The sequence below is a fragment of the Lathamus discolor genome, chromosome 11 (genome assembly GCF_037157495.1).
Source record: "Lathamus discolor isolate bLatDis1 chromosome 11, bLatDis1.hap1, whole genome shotgun sequence".
NCBI classification, from domain to species: Eukaryota; Metazoa; Chordata; class Aves; order Psittaciformes; family Psittacidae; genus Lathamus; species Lathamus discolor.
Genome location: NC_088894.1, coordinates 2,337,488 through 2,355,003, shown reverse-complemented (window position 1 = coordinate 2,355,003; position 17,516 = coordinate 2,337,488). Strand labels below are relative to the sequence as shown.

The window sequence follows — 17,516 nt, the reverse complement described above, 5'->3', positions numbered from 1 at the left end:
CGTTCAAGAATTCCTTCTCAGGGAGCAGAAAAGGTTTCTGAGTGTCCATGATTACATCCTGGTCCTTGGGAGCATTCGGAAGTGGTGCTCCCACCAAAGTGGGACCATTTCCCTCATAATGGAGTATCAAGAGTCCAGCATCTCAGAAAGGAGGAAAGGATGCTCCCAAGCTGCACACTATGGAGTTGGACACTCCTGAGTATCTGGACCATAGCAGGGGTATTAAGCTGGCTACTATAGAGGTAATTTTCATATGGAGCTGAAGATAGACAGTGACAAACTGTTAACTGTGGGAGGCTGTTTATCCGTGATGGATGAACACACCATACAGAGCACTCTATGCGAGGTTACACTCCATATTTTATAAGTTCTATGTGGTAATAAAATGCTCCATCCTCTTTGTTAGTGTCCTCTGTGTCACCTTCCCCGCGCAGATGAAACGGTGCTCTCAGATGAACCATCTCCAGAGAACAGCACTTGGAAAACAGAATTCAGCACCGGATGCTTTAATGGATCCAAGACTGTTGTCAGGGTCACCACAGACACAGGACAGGTCCCTGTTCCCCAGAGAGGGGTCACAGGAGGCAGCTTCCCAGGCTTTGTGTATTTGCTGTACCTGTGCATTCACCTGAGCACCCGGATTCAGCTGTTATGAAGTGTACTTAGCTCTTGAGGAGAACTGTAACCCAAATACCTCCAGTAATACCCAGTTCTTCATCTTTCCTATCTTTGCCCAGGTGACTGGTTGCCCAAGTGCTCATTAATGAAGGAGTCTGTCCAGTGTCATCCTGACCGACCTTCCTTAGGTCAGCGATGTCCCAGGGATGGCACAACGACAGGGAAAGAGACTTGGAGAACTGGAGAACAGACCCTCCTGCAGAGCAGTGTCCTCTTAAACCTGTGAGACTGAGCTCATGGGCAGCTCTGCAGGTGTGGGATGGAGCGAGCTGGGATGAGGAGCCCTGGCTCATCCCATGGCATCCCATACCCAGGTATCTCATCAGTGGGATCCTCAGCTGCATCCTCGTCTCCTCTGCGTGGTGAGGGGCTGCCCCAAAGGGCAGAAAGGGCATGAAGGCTGGATCCTACACACATACTGAGGTTTCAGCCCCCCATCACTGTGCAGCCGTGATGGGGTGCAACTTGTGCTCAGACACTGAGAATCAAGGCCTGGGTGGAGATCTGTGCGCTGGCTCCATTGGCGCCGGACAAGTACGATGATGGTCCTGGTTTTCCAGAGTTCTGAGCATTGGATGGAAAAATGAGGGGGAAAAACAAGAGGGAAGAAAAGAGGTATTTGGGTGGCCGGGAGAGCCGGTGGAAGCTGCCTGCAGGGCTGGACAATCACTGAAAGGTGGCCAAGGAAGCTGGCACAGCAACTCCTTGTGTCTGCCTTCTCCAAGCAGGTGAGGAAGACAAGCTGTCGCCTTGGTTCCTGCAGTATATTTTCATTCAGCCGTGGCAGATGGCAGCGGAGGTCACCGCTTCCACCACCCTCATTTCATCTGGAAGGTGTCAGGGAATCCAGCATCTCAATTACTGAACCTCCATTCACCCAAGCAGCATCCAGGGTGAAGGACGAAGAGGGATCAGAAAAGGCGCTCCCCTCATTTCCATGAATCCTCACGTTTGAGAGAAAATCTGGGACGTGCGCTTCTCGCATAAACAACATGTTTGTGTCTGACGTCCCGACGTGGAAGCAGCTGTGCTGAGAACAAGCCCCAGACAGCAGGCAAATGGCAATTAAGTCCTTGTGGAAGTGAGAGCAAAAAGCATCCATTGGAAAACACAGTGGATGTGAATGACCTAGAGCGAAGTCAAAGGAGAAGCTACTGATGTTGTCCCATCCTCTTTGGTCTGTGAAACCTTGGAACATGCAGCTAAATAAATCTGCTGTTCTTCACTTCACAAGGACGTTCAGATGTGGGCCCAGGGCTCAGCTCACCCAGGGAGAAGATAGAGCAACATCACCATTGGCTTTGCTGTGTTCAACATGAAACACAAACCCAATGTGCTGGTGAGAGGCAGCACTTGTGTTGAAATCCCAGCGCAGAGATGTCTGACAGACACTTCAATCACTCAGTTTTTGCTCATCCCTACTATTACTACTTACTTTCCTATTATTACTTTACTACTCCTCATTCCCTGTTTTTTTACTACTATTAATCCTTGCTTTTGTAATCCCTGCTATTATCCATAGCAAGAAGACAACAAAATACTTATCAAAGCTCAATAAGCAAGAGAAGCAGAAGTCATTTACTCATATTGTGAAGCCTCATGTACTTTAAGGTAACATTAGGATCTGGAATGATAACGGAATACCTCCGAGTGGCAATTCTGCAGGGTATTTATTCACTGAGTTTCCTTCTACCACAAAAATACCCAAACCCACTGGTCTATGAGAGGATGGGTCAACTCAACTACTCTGCAGCAACACCACCCAAGCTTGTGCTTACCCTTTGAGGACTTCTCCCCTCAAATCCCAACGCAAGCTGGGCTTAGGGGACATAAAATAGCATCAGAGATGAGAACTTCCAGAGCATACAGCTCCAAAGAGAAAACCAACACCAAAACAATGGCTTTCTAGTAACACTTTTCACCTTTTATACTCCTAAAAAGCTCAGGCTATTGGGGTTTGGCACAAAAACCTCCCCATCACCCTCAGCAAACATTGCTAAACACCAGGATATTCTCATTTTTTTGCCCAGAAATGTCCTGGTTTTCCCTTCTTGTGTTCTGGAGATGGGGAATGGGAGAAGAACTTTGGAGACACAAGTTTCCACGTTGTTGAAAGCTCTCTGCTAAACTTAAACACAGAGACACAACCTGTGCAGCTTGGTGTGCTCATCACATCTACTGCAGGCCAGGAGGAGTGGGGACAAGGGGAAGCCCACAGCAAAAGGGCATTAAATCACAAATTAACTCTGGTTTTTGTTATTTTGGGGGTATTTTAATAAGAAAGGTTCAGTTCTACTGACCCCAGGCCCAATGTCTGGTTAATGGGCAAAGGGAATGCTACAGCTTACTGCTTACTTACACTTACTTACACTTACACTTACGCTTAACACTTACTGCTCGCTAGATCATATGTGTTTTCCTAAGTGCTTGAAATGCAATGGGCTATTCCAGGGTTTTCCTGAAGGAAAAGCGATCACAATCTGGCCTTTGTTATCCAGTTTGTTTTCCAAGAGTTCCTACTTGAGGGCCCCTGGAGCAGATTCTTGGAAGAACTCCATTTTGCACCCCAGCCAACAAGATCCGAGTTTCCGTACATTATTAGCATACAATGGAGCAACGTCAGCTCCCTTAACCCCACACCAGCCAGGGAGAGAGGTTCTCCATAGGGGAAAAACCTGCTCCTTCTCCTCTTTCATGGCCCTGGTGCTCGGAGAGAGGGAAAAGGGAAAGGCAAAGGAGCAGAGCTGGGAGAAATCAGAGTGGTCAGGGAAACTTGCTGTGTCAGCTGAAATAAAGCCCTGGTTCTCCAAGGAGAGTTGAGTTCAACACCACCCTGCCCTCAGCTGCTTTTGGGCTTGGCTTGTGCCAAACTTCATTCCTGGTCGGAATGGGTTTGGTTAGAGGACACAAAGCAATGTGGTTCCTGTGAGTCATCTGCAATCTCAGCCACTGCAATGGGAAGCATGGATGTGGGCACAGTCTGCAATGGGGCACGTCTGAAACACATTCCCCAGGCTCCTCTTTCCCTTGTGCTGCTCTCGGGCTTAGACCACTGGGCTGCAGCAGCACTGACTGCAGCTGCTCAGGGAAAAGAGTGAAAAAAACAAGGAAAATCTCATGCAAAAATCCCCCTTTTTGGAAGGAAAGCTCCACAGCTCCAAACTGGAAACTCTTTGCCAGCACCGTGCACATTTGCCAGCACATTTTTGACTCTTGGCCAAAATATTCTGGCCAAAACTTGGGAGAAAAACTCGGAATTGTCTATGGAAAGCAGATACTTCTCCTGAAAATATTCATTTAGTCAAATCCCCAGGTTTGCACTGAAAGTCAGCTCCAGTGGAAAATGCTGAAGAGCACTATTATTGGCACAGCTTTAATTTTCCTTTGTCTGGAACAGACACGGAGAAGACAGCATCTGTCAAACGGAGTCCTCACACTTATGTTATTATTTAGCCTGGAATATTGTTCCAGACTTCAGGAAAGGCTCAAGCCATGACTAGGTGCACGAGAGACAGAGCCTCCCCTGGAGGGGTTATGCTTTAAGCATAGACCATAGGGAAGATGCACAGCTGGGGAGAGCACAAGGTAATGTTGGAGGGGTCCTGAGCAGGGTGATGAGCAAAGGGACACAGCACATCCCCCGGCACCTGCTCCTCCTCCATGGTTTGTGCTCAGCTGTGTGAGCTCAATGCTCCCTATGGACACACATCAAACTGCCCCGGCTCCGGAGGCAGCTGCAGGGGAGGGGAGAGATGGGCCCTGCTCTGTCCATCCTGCCTCCAGCTATAGAAGTCCCAGGAATGGAGAAGAGGAAGCCAAACAAGTGGCCTCTAAAGGCACAGGGTGCCCAGAGAAGCTGTGGCTGCCCCATCCCTGGCAGTGCTCAAGGCCGGGTTGGACACAGGGGCTTGGAGCAAGCTGCTCCAGTGGAAGGGGTCCCTGCCCATGAGAACTGGAGCCCCTTCCAACTCAAACCATTCTGTGACTCTATGAATGCTCCTTGGACAGGAAGATGCTCTTCCAGCCTCTCTCTTGCAGCCCGCGTGTGCCCATCCAATTGAACCCACCTATTTTAGATACTCCTGGGTTTTGCCCAGTTGTTGCCTTGCCATGCAATCCCTCCCCTTCTGCCCTCACCCTGCCTGCCTTCCATCGCTTTATGCCCCGCTCGAACTAACACAACCGCTTTAGCTACAAGAGAGTCGTTAGGAGAAGCATCAGTGCTGGTTCCAAATACTTTCCAGAACTGCTCACCCCCTTCTGTAAGAGATTAAAAAGACATCGCTGAGAAGGGAGGGAGAAAGAGAGCACCAGGAAATAAATCCATAAAGGTATATGGTTACTTTGGGTTAGCCCCGATGTGCAGCCCCGTCCCAGGGCGCCGTGTTCTGCGCTGGGTTGAAGGATTAGTCACTTTTTCCATTAGAAGCTCTTATTCTAGGGGGATTTATAATGTATCTGTAAAATTGTCTCCAGGCTTTGCTTGGCATCTGAGCGCTCCATCAACGGGCTGAATGTAAAGAAACTGCAGTTGTTTGATTTGCTGGGACAGGGCACAGGGAGGGAGGGAGGGAGTTTTTCCATGCTCCGTGGAAATACACGCACACAGTGCCTTCAGTGCAGCGGCTGCTCCAGCACAGACACAGACACAGGCACCGTGTGGGTGCAGCCTCACACCAGCAGAGAGGAAAGAAGCAAATCAATGACTGGTTCATATCTCCCTGCCTCAGACCCAGCCCTCAGCTGTGGTTTCTCACCACGACCCATCCAGTTCACAGCCCTGCTGGGTGCGACAGTCGCTGTCATACCACTGGGGTGCAGAAATCCTGCCCTTGACAAGGCTTTTTCAACCCGATTTCTATAGGAGACATTTCTTAACCCTTTCTGGAGAGGTCTTTTAGAGATTCCTGAGTTTTTTCCTAGGGAAAACCAGGACTCAGGGCAGTTTTGCTCATGATGCTTGCTACACATCTGCCCAAAGGGATGAGCAAGGGCTGGGAATCAGCTGTGGTTAAAACCAGTGCCTGAATCATGGAATGGTTTGGGTTGAAGGGACCTTAAAGCTCCTCCAGCTCCAACCCCTGCCATGGGCAGGGACCCCTTCCACTGGAGCAGGGTGCTCCAAGCCCCTGTGTCCAACCTGGCCTTGAGCACTGCCAGGGATGGGGCAGCCACAGCTTCTCTGGGCACCCTGTGCCAGCGCCTCAGCACCCTCACAGGGAAGAGCTTCTGCCTCAGAGCTCATCTCAGTCTCCCCTCGGGCAGGTTCAAGCCGTTCCCCTTGGCCTGTCCCTACAGGCCCTTGTAAAACCAGCAGAGGTGTTGGGGCAAAGCAGGCACTGGGAGGTGACAGCACCCTTGGGATGCACAAACACGGGGCTACAACCACCCATCACCTTGCTGAGGGTCCTCCTTTGTGCTGGGGACGAGCCCACCTGCAGGGCAGCCCTGACCTTGGCCAACTTCCACTCAAACTTCTACTGAAGACGGGTGAACTGGGGCCAAGGGATGGATTAGGAATAGTGACCCGCATTGGGATGAGGAGGAGGGAGAGCCGAGCCCTCTCGCCACCTCCCCGCAGCGCTGATCAGCAAAACAAGAGCCCAATGCAGACGCTTCAAGGAAACAATAACCTAAAATTGGAACATGGCAAATTATTTATTCCAGCTCCAGCCATCCCTCCCCCCTTGATTAGCAAACCACGGGGGAGTCAGCCCTGATTTCCTTCAGACAGATGCATTCTCTGCTGCTCTGCCTGCGCCACCAGCGCTCAGCCCATGGGGGCTGAGGCTCTACTTGGTATTCGCGCCGTGTAGCAGCTCCTTCAATTCACACGGTGCCCTGCTCTCCGGCTGGAGCACAAACTTTTCCTTGGGAGCAATGACGAATATGTTTGGTTTCCACCTTTTTTTTTCCCCATTTAGGCTGCTGCTTGTGAACACTTCCCCCCACACTCACCTACTCGCAACTTATAATAAAGCAATCTCTGCAGAGCGCTACGGCTGCAATTCCTAATGTGATAATTTTGGGGGTGTTTTTCATGTTTCCATTCGTCGTTATGAAAAGCCCCAGCGAAGCCTCGAGGAACAGACATGAGAACATGGAAAGAAACAGAGGGGAAAGACTGAACTGAAAACAACCCTCAAGTGGGAAATCCCAGCTCCGAAATCCTCTTCCCTCTCTAAGGCAGAGGCGGAACCTGCAGAGAGCAGAGGGGAGCTGGGATTTCACCCCTGGGACTTTGGCAGCGGGAGACCTGGAGCTCGGCTACAAGCAGGGAAGACTGTGAAGGGTTCAAAGTATCAAATGGAGCCGAGCAGAGACACGAGAGGAACAAAGGAAGTTCACGTCATGATAATTTATTGATGATCTTGGCCTGATCGCTTCAGTGTTTTGTCTTAACAGGACCCACCCTGAGCAGCAGCGAGCCCCGCAGGTCCCTGGGCTGCTGTGGATGTGGTGTGATGATTTACAGGCAAAGTTTGCTTAGAATTAAACCATAACAGAAGAGCTCCAGGCTGGATCCCACCCTCACCCCAGCACTGGCTGGGAAGCATCCAGTGCCTCCTGACCTCACCCCCACCGGAGCAAAGCGCGGCTCCAGGAATTCCCTTCCCCATAGTTCACATTTTTCCAGCTCTACCCATTCACCCAGCAAGTGCCCTGGGAAATCGCTGCGGCCTCGGCATCCAAACTCGCTTCAGAATGAGCCAAACGGATTCTTTTCTTCCAGGAGGAGGGTCCTAAGGAAAATACGATGCTGGGGGTTCTTTGTCCCCGTATCTTGGATACGAGCAAACTCCCACGCTCGTCAGAAACCCCAACAGCACCGGCAGCTCTTGGCCTTTTCTCTTTCTTATTCTTTCCCCCCTCTCTCCCAGTGTGTGTGATGCCGCCACGATGGGTTTAAGAGACAGCGAGTGTGGAGATGCCAGTTTCTCATGTACAACAGGGAACAGCGTCTTTCCCCTGTGATCACGGGTGAAAAATCAGAACTAATCCAGGAGGCTCCATGCACTCCCCGGCCATTCATCCTCCTCGGGGAGAGACTGTGCAAAAACCCCACCGCTTCCAGTCTGGATTTCGTTTAACCACGACTCCCACCTTCCATCTGCATCTTCCAGCCGGGCTGGTCGGAGGTCCCCGGGTCGCATTCCCACCCTCTTCCCCCTCACTTTTCGGCTGATGGCTGTTGACACGGAAAACTCGCAGGCTCCCGTTATCCCTCTCCCGCTTTGAGCGCTGTGTTTGCTCACCATCCCTATGCGGAAAACACTCGGCTGCCAGCGCCAGCAGCTCCAAAACAAAGAGTTTAACCCAGCCTCACCCCTTGGCACCGGCTCGCTGCTGAGCACAACTTCCCAGGGAGCAGCCTGCCCTTTCCTCCCGCGGTGACGCTCCCGAAATCAAGCGAATGTGGAAGAAGCAAACGAAGCGCAGGGGCTTAGCGCTGTCATTGCCTTTTTAAGGCTGGAGGAGCGCTCAGCCCTGCAGCTGAGACCAGAAGGGTCCCCCCCAAGCCCCGCGGGGTGCTCCGGCACCCGCAGCTTTGTTCCCCCCCCCAAAAAGAGATGCCCCGAGGACCCGCGCCCGCCGCGCACCGGGACTTTGTCCTGTATCAGTCCCTGTGTGTTTATGAGCACTGTATCCCGACAGGGGGAATGGTCCTTCCAAACCAACACAAACCCCTCCAGTGCGGGGAGACGGCGGCGAGCCGGGAGGAGAGCCCCGGGGGATAGGGACACACAGCGGGGAGCCGGGGGGGACACAGGGGACAGGACAGGGAGGCCGTCCCCGGGGGATGGGGACACACACAGCGGCCAGCCCTTTCTTCCAGCTGGCCATGACCAGGGCTGAAGGTGCCGGTGGGTTCGGTACCTCCGAAGTTTGGTTCGTTCTAGCACCGCCGGGACTCCCTTCGAGCAGGGATCATTTAATTTGCTTAAAGTTTTCTTTTACAACCTCAAACTTACGAATTGGAAACTTCTCTTTTTCTTTCCTTCCCCAAGCGTTTCTCCGAGTTTTAGGCACCAAAACTGCCCCGCGTCCCCGGAGCGCAGCCAGGCATCCCTCCACCTTCCTCCTCCGGGATGAAGTAACGAAGGACCGAAGCCTTTACCGGAGCCTTTACCAGCCCCCGAGGGGGCTTTTGTTCCGAACCCCCCGTTCTCTCCCGTTCCCCCCTAACGCGGAGCGCCTCCACTTACCAGCTGCAAAGCGCAGAGGAAGATGAGGGTGCAGCGCCCGGTGCAGCATCCCATGGTCCCCGAGCAGCGCGGGCAGGGCCAGCCCGGCTCGCCCCGGGGCTCCCGGCTCCCGCTCCCCGGCCCGGCCCGCAGCTGCCGCGGGGGGAGGAGGAGGAGGAGGAGGAGGAGGAGGAGAAGGAGGAGAAGAGGAGGAGGAAGAGGAGGAGGGAGGTCGCGGAGGATCTGGAGCCCCTCCGGGAGCCGGGGAGGAGGCGATGGGGCCACAGCTTAAAAGGGCAACGCTCCGGCGCGGCTGCGGGCAGTGACGGCGGGGCGGGGGCTCGCTGCCCTCGCAGGCGCGGAGGGATGCTCCCGGGGTGCCAATGGGATGCTCCCGGCCTGCCCCCCCACCCCCGAGAGGCTGAGCCGGGCACAGCCTGGTTTTCCCTCGCCTGCCCCGGCGGGGTGGGGGCGGTCTACGGGACACAGAGCCTATGGGGCATCCCCAGCTCCTCTCCCCCTTCCACATAACTCCCATCACCTTCCTCCCTGTGCAGGATGCTCACCCTAAAAATTACCTAGAATTGGTCTAAAATGCAATGATTCTTCCCGTAATATTTGTCACACATGGAAGATAAACTTGGAAAGGGGGGTAAGACAAGGAATTCTTTAAAACGTGCATTTGTGGGTGTTTTGAAGTGTATGTCCAGGCTTGTGAATGAACCATGGCTGAATAGCAGGGGTGTAGGGGAGCATCTCTTCTTCCAAGAAGAGCTTCTACCTGAGCACCATCTATGAAGCCGTCCCCAAAAACCTCATCTGTAGGAAAGCATGTCCATCTACTTCAATTGTGACCAGCAGAGTAAATCCATGAGCACACAACCACCTCCTTTACACACCCGAGCCCCTCCAGAAGGAGAAGCAGGGCCCATTAGATAGAGCTCACTTCCTGCCCTACTCACTTCTGGCCAGCCAAGGAGCAGGAACCACACCATGTGCTGTGATAGGGACAGACTCATGTTTAAGCTCAACACACGAAGCTTTAAGGTCCCTTCCAACCCAAACCATACTATGATCCTATGATTCTGCCTCCAAAGCCAGTGCAGTTTTGCCCTGTGAGTGACCAGTTCCACTTCCCTTTCAAACAAGCATGTCACACTGCTTACTCCAACGGTGCGAGGAGGAGATGGGAGCTGAAATGACCGAGGAAAGCACCCCTGCCTACACCGCAGGGCAGCAGGATTAATCCTAAAGCGCTATGAATGTTAAAAGCCTTGTATTAACAACATCATTGCTATTCAAATCAGCCACAGGGGGAAACAGAACAAACAAACAAGCAAACTCGGAATACTTGAGCTTAGGAGACAGACTCCGCATTGCCCACAAACCCTACTCGTTTTCAATGGCAAAGTACATAGATTCTCTGCCCTGTGCACTGTGCACAACCAGGGCACCAATTAAGGCAGTCAGATACAATAAACCACATTTTATTACAGGTGAAAGCAATGCACCCAGCGAAGAAATCAATTCACTGAGAAAACCGTGGACTGAAGAAGCTATGGCAGTGACTGTATTCCCAGGAAGATGGGTTTGGATGGTGGAGGCAGCAGCTTAGGTTGTAATGAATGCAGATGAAACATTCCTTTTACAACCTGCATAGGGAGGCCTCGCTCTGCACTGGAGGGTCAATCCACCCCACATCAGAATGACAACAGGAGCTCAAACAAAGCAGGCTGGGTTCTGCTGGTTGCTGTTTCCAGCTCTGGAAGCTGCTGGGAACAGCGTGGGGCCGGCTGGGATGCAGCAGTGCAGGTTAGTACCGGCCCTTTGTGCCTTTTCTGAAGGTTTCCTGCATCTCTTGTGCTGCGTCCTGCTTCTGAAGGCCTCCATAAGCACGGCTGTTTTCCAAGTCAGTTGTACCACAAAGGAGACACGGTGTGAAACAGCAGAAGGTATCATTGTGAAAGGCTGAGTCTGACTTAAACAGGGCTCTTTCCACCTGCACTTTCACCTTGATAAGTGAAGCAGAAGGTAACCCTGTGCTGGCTGGGACTCCATGGGCAGCCAACAGAAAAGACCCCCCTCAGCTTATTGAGAGGGGTGAAACCACAGAGATAACCTAACCTGTATTTCAAAGAGAGACTTAAAACTCCCAGAGCCTGATCTTACGATCTTCATTCAGATGATTTCTTGTCTGTGTTGGCGCAGCAGGAGAGGATCTGCCTTCACATAACCAAGCAGCCCCGCTTGGGACTACTTGCATTGAAAGCTGGACACTGGCATCAGCGTTGGTCTCCAATCTCTTTTGGTTACGGACACCAGTGGAGGTGGATTGAGTTTCCGTCGTACAACAGGTTTGGGGGTTTGGTTGCTCTTTGTAGGCTAATTAAAACATCTCCTGCAGACTCCGTGAGATGAAATAAGAACTTAGCTGAATTTGGACCTAAGTGAATAAAACACATGGATCTTAGATGCAAATTAAGTTGGGGTTTTTCAATTAGCAGCTAGATTAACAAGGCACCATGGGAAGAGGCAGCCCAGAGGCTGCCAAAAGGCAGTGCCATCACTGACGTGCTATGTGTCAACAGTAACCCCCATGCACCATCATACAGCGGCACTTGGCTTGGCGCTGCCACAGCAGCCACCAGAATCTCCTAAACACAGTATGAAGTCCTGGTCATTCACATTCCTGCATGAGTGCTGCATCTACCCTGAGAGTTCAAATGATGCTCCAGGCACTGAACATCCTTGTTCTCAGCCCGTGCTTGAATCAGGAACCTCTTCCCATCCAAATTCCTTGTGCTGATGGGGCTGCATGGATCCAGCTGCACTGTTACGGGAGATTAACCTTGTTATCACTTGTTCCTGGCTGGTTGCATCCAAATTCTTTCCAGAAGACACAGGTTTACTTCAGAAGAAACCAAGAAACAAAGTTCGCAACCTTGAGACAAAGCACCAGTGTCTCAACACAGCTCCTTATTTCTCATCTCTGCAGCCTCCTCACTCTGACAGACTAAGATGAGCAATAGAGGCCAGTATGAGCTGGGGACATGTCTCTTCACAGCCCAAACCCTGTCATTGTCAGAGCTGCTGGAAGCTATTGATGGTCCTAGAGCCCACGATACATGTGGGGTGCATTATTCCACTCGATTCACTTATATTCCATTTAACAACCTCACCTGGGTGCCTTTAGAGAGCTCTGAGCAACTGCAGCAGTGTCAGAACACTTCAACCTTATCAATGCCACCTCCAAAAGGCAAAGTGTGGTCATTGCACTGCTTTATGGCCTCAGAGCTAACCAGCTCCCCTCCTCCAGCGCAGACAGCAGCCTCCCAAGGTGGCACATCACATCCTATGTCACATCCTATGTCACATCCTATTTCTCTAACACGAATTAGAGGTAAAACCCTTTGCCACCCGCTGCCATGCGACTGATGGCAGCCTTCCACGGTGCACAGTGGGAATCCACAAGGGGCCACCTTCAGCACAACCAGTTGGAACATCTTCACCTAAGAGGTGGCTGAGCCGTGGGTGCTTAAAACGTGGATGGGTGCAAATGGATCAGGATAAAGCATCTTCCTGGGTGGGCGGAGGAAAGGGCAGTAGCTTCTGCTCTGCCTCCTCGATAGAGCAATGACAGTGACAGGACCTCACTGCTGGTGAGCAGAGGTTGCCACTGCTCACCTGGGGCAGCCAGGCCTGGCTGTAAGAACTGGACTCTGTGATATTCCCATGTCTCACTGAAGACTTTTTCTATAGGAAAGGGTTACTGAACTAGATAGAAAAAGAGAGAGAGAAGGGGAAAAGGGCAAGGCTTTTGACCTTCTAATTTTAAACTTGTCATTCTTTAAACCTTTCATTACCCTGAGCTAATAACTAGAGAGTTGTTACATAGCTCAGCTGCTCTGGGACCAAAGCCAGCGAAGCCAAGGCTATCAGAGCAGGAGACCTAAGGGAGGTGGCAATAGCACAGACATGTCCTTCTGCTTTCCAGAGGGACCAGAGAGGCACAGGAGCCCAAACTGAGCTGGAACACCCTCAGCAAGTGATGTCCAAAGGAACCACGCTCTGCTCTTCCCCTCCTTTTACAGCCTGAATACGCTGGAGAGAACAGCCCTGGGAGAGCAAAGAGCAGTGGCTTAGAAACTGTTCTCATCACCACACAAGAAAAGAAGCAATCTCAATGGCTTCTGTGCTTTGAAATGGTTCCCCACAGCCCAGGGCAACCTGTAAAATTTATCAGAACTGGTGCGTGAAACGTGTCATTGTCTCTCTGATCCCTGTGAGGCTTTGGGATGCTGCAGGGAGGCAGCTCCTAATCAGGCTTTTGTCCGCCACCATCATCTACATTCCTCATTTGTGATTCCCTCATATTAACTTGCTGAGCCGCACAGTACATTCTCAGTGCTCTCTGATGAACTTGTGGAGGATGGCAGAGGTGGAACGCAGTCCCCGAGCTCTCTGCCGCATCAGGGCAACAGCAAGGTGAACAATTTGTCCACATCTCTGACACAGAGACCTTGTTTGTGTGATCGAGGGCTTGTATGGAGGAAACACGACTGATATTGTTCCTCCCTCTGCATCAAACACGTAGGCACTCATGTGTCGTGGAGTCAAGGTTCAAATTCACACTTCCACAGCTCTGCAACGATGCCTTGGCAATCTTGCCATAACATCCACAAGCAGCTTTGAAATAGCTCCTTTTCTGCTTCTCTGTGACTATAAAGGAAATGCATTGAGACAGAAACAACCTGGAAGCCACCAGCACTATTGTTAGTCTGAGGAGGGTTCCTCGTGCCATGGACCAACACCTCCCCTGGGCACCAAAGAGCCTCCCTCCTCCTCTGTCTGTCTTATTTACAACATGGAGACCCAGAACATGAAACTGCTGAACTACTTTGGGAAGAGCTGCTCAAATCAGGGCCGTAGCAGCTCTGGGGACTGCATGTCAGTGTTCCTGGGTGCTTTCATAGGAATGACCTGGAGTGGAGAGGAGGGAGAGCCCGAAGGGTTAACACAGAGGACAAGCAGGCTGTCACAGCTGACACCCCAGCATCTCAGCCCATGCAATCCGAGTAGCTGGCATGACTGCAGCCGCATTTCCAGCTGCAATTCCACTAGGCAGTGTGACCATGGAGCAATTCAAGGCAGCTGCCAAGGTCCCTGGGTATTGATACCAAGTGGATTATTCAAGGTTTCCACGCAACAGTTGCGTTTCTCAAATGATAGGACCAAAAAACAAAGAGCCCCGAGGGTGAGAGCAGTCTCCAGTTCATGGCTCAGGGTGCTCTCAATTGGACAAGCTGCTTCCCTATTTCCTTAGGAACCATTTTTTCCTCTCAAATGGTTATGAACTCCCTCAAGCCAATTTAACAAGTCACATGTGATGTGATGGGGAAGGAATCAATAGCAAGTTTCTTTTAGAGTGTCTTTCTTCTGAAGGACACCTACAGCAGGGTATGCACGAGTGTATGGTGTTGGGAGCCAGCGTGTACAAGGACAGCCCCAATGCAGGTATGAAACGTGCATTTGGAAGCTACTCATAACCATGCACACACAAACCTTCTCTGCCATGTTTTCAGTGATGCCCTTTTCAATCCCAGCCAGTGCGGGCTAATATGCATTAAGAAGTCAGCAGTGTCAGATGCCACCAGGCTGCAGGAGCGTTTGTTACACCCATTTACTGTAGAAAGACTTAATTGCCTTGGAAGTAAGCCACTTGAAGCAGGCTCCCAAAGCTCATTTTGAGTATCCACAGGGTACACACAGGCAGCTGGCAGCACTTCCAGGCTTTTTCACCCTGCCCGGACCATGCTAGATGCCCACTTCTGATGGCTTTGATTGACAATGGTACAAACTGTGATGTGCCACACATGTATGAGACATTAACACAGAATCAAAGCTGTGTGTAGTAACTGCCGCTTGTTAAATGAAAGCTTTTGCTTGTCTGCTTGCTGTTTTAATATCAGAGGAAAAGCTTCCTGCTGTATCATATAAAACCGTTCCACATTTTATCTCACTCCTAACAAAAAGAATAGGTAGGAAATTTGATGGGGGTCTCTAAATACAAGATCTGCTTAAGGTTTTCCAGCTATGAAGTGGAGAAACATAGCAAAAGGAGGTCTTCATAACCTGATTGACAGTAGAAACACATCAAAGTGCACTCCCAGCTGCAGAGAGGAGCTCAAACCAGCAGTGATTTCCCTATCAATACGCAGTGGAAGGACAGAGGTTGATTACTGTCCTGATCCTGTCTGTGGTTTGAAGGGCTGGATGTTAAATTCAGTGCCGGTGAATCCATAGCGTAGGCAGGACTCCTTGTTGTAGCTGTAGAACTAAACTCCCTCCTAGTTTCTCCTACTTGAAGACCAGTAGGGCTGAGCGTCTCACTGGTAATTACTCATAATTACTGCTACAGGTAATTAGATGTAGTTTCAGATTTGGCTAGTGCCAAGTTAACCGCAGACATGTATCAGAAAAGCCCTTATACATGGGTTTCTCAGCTGAAAAGGAAGCAAAAAGTAATGTTCCCTTGTGCAACAAGAGGGATAAGATTATTTTACGAAGTGCATGTGGCATTTCTATAACCTAATGGCAATATTCATTGCAGCTGGGGAGCGCTGCTGTGCTGTGGCTGCCAAATGCAATGAATATCAATAGACTTGGATGCTGTATTTAATAAGAATAAATCTTACTTATTCAGCAAAATAAAAAAAGAAACATTTAGTAACAAGTGATGTTTCATGCCATGGCAGGAGATATTGCACATATTACTTTCCTAACGATGTTTTTATGTGACATAACGCCGGTAGGAATGAGCTTCTCTCGAGAGAAGACAAGAATAAGACAAACCCTGAAGTCATTCCGAGTTCTCAAGGCCATGAAGTTGAGAATGAGTTGGAGTCTTCGGTGGCTCGGGTGACAACCTGCTTACACAGGGTGCTACTCAGAGCATGCGACACAGAGACATCACAAACCCCTCCAAACAAAGGGTGTTATCACATTCCCATCAATTAACAGGACTATTTATGGAGCTAAAAGGGCTGACTTGGGGGGGTTATTATTATTCACACGGTTACAGTTACATACATCACAGGTAATGACAGCACAGAACTTGAATGGTGACATTTATCACGCAAACAGGTCCATTCCTTGCTCCTCACTCTTCGGATTTATTAAATAGATTTATCTAACAAGAGTCTTTACATTTCCTTTTGTTCCCCCTCAATTTAAGCGCTGTGACATCCTGCCCATTACTCTGATGTAGTGGCTAATCTCAGCTGTGTTGGGAGGGAAGAAGGCAATAAAACCCTACAGCTCCTCAGTCCATGACAAGCGCTGCCAGAACTGAGTGATGTATTCAGCCCACATAGGTGTCAATAAGCAAGTCAAAATAGGGGGTTGTTGTTTCTCTTTCTCTTTTACTATTTGAAGCTCATGCTGGCAGCTCTCCTAGAAGAGAGGTTTACAGGTACTTTTGTGCAATTTAAACTGAGTGGTAATGCCACTTTATTTATTAGGCTATTTAATAGACAAAATCAAGTCTTATTAATGGGTTAGAAAGGGTTTGGGAAATCTGTAGAAGAGTTACAAGAGCAAAAGAATGTTCTTTGGTTTAAATCCTGCTGCAGAAACTTCTTGGGTATTTTTACCTAAGAAGTTTCAAAGCCGTCATTCCAAATCATTAACTTATAAGCAAAATCACACACTAGGTAGGTTATCTTAATAGGCTTTCACTTGTCATCAGTGTTTTCCACTGCAGTTACAATGCACATGTTCATGAAATCTGCGCAGAATTGGGCTCTGGTTGTTTTCTATGCTCTAAAACTGGAGCACCCTTTCCATGTTGGAGCATTATCCTTCCATACTGTCCTGGGTTCAGCAGTAGCAGTCAGTTTTCTCCTTCTTAGTAGCTGGTGCAGTGCTGTGGTTTGGACTTTCAGCTTGGGAACAGCGCTGATAACACCGATGGTTTTAGTTGCTGCTCAGTAATGTTTACTCTGACCAAGGACTTTGTGAGCCTCATGCTCTGCCAGGGAGGAAGGGAAGCCAGGAGAAGCAGAGACAGGACACCTGACCCAAACTGACCAAAGAGGTATTCCATACCACAGCATGTCATGCGCACTATATAAACTGGGGGCAGTTACCTGGAAGGATGAAATCACTGCTCGGTCGGGCTGGGTATCGGTAGGTGGGTGGCGAGCGGTTGTATTCTCTTCCCTTGTTATTTCCCTTATCATTATTATCAGCAGTAACAGCGGTGATTTATGTTACACCTTAGTTACTGGACTGCTCTTATCTCAACCCATGGGAGTTCCATTCTTTCAATTCTCCTCCCCATCTCTCCAGGACCCGGGGGGAGGAAGGTGGGGGGGCAGTGAGAGGGCGGCTGCGTGGCTGACTGAGTTTAAACCACGACACATAGCCAAGTAGAATTCTATCTGGAAGATCTCAAGACGGAAAACAGCCCAAAGAGACTGTTCCTGCCTTATGTTTGGTTGTTTTACCCTTATCTTCACATTTCATACGTGCTTCAGAGTGGGCATAACAATCATAACAATGGCAATTGTGCTAAAATTAGATGCGATTTAGTTTTGAGCTGGAATAATTGCGTAACTAGAGAAAGGAAAGAAGTAGGGAATAGAATGGTCG

The 17,516-nt window shown here is 50.1% G+C and overlaps 1 protein-coding gene across 3 annotated transcripts in view; it reads right to left on the bottom strand.

Annotated features, from left to right (window-relative positions):
* The window catches only part of NKAIN4 (sodium/potassium transporting ATPase interacting 4), a 48,321-nt gene extending 39,157 nt beyond the window's left edge, over positions 1-9,164 (bottom strand). The window contains exon 1 of one of the 3 annotated variants that reach the window (XM_065691321.1): positions 8,886-9,164. In XM_065691321.1, the coding sequence (XP_065547393.1) occupies positions 8,886-8,939 (54 nt within the window). In that variant the 5' untranslated portion in view covers positions 8,940-9,164. The remainder of the gene's footprint in view (positions 1-8,885) is intronic. The other 2 variants (XM_065691320.1, XM_065691319.1) reach the window with 2 other exon arrangements.
* Positions 9,165-17,516: the final 8,352 nt, after the last annotated feature.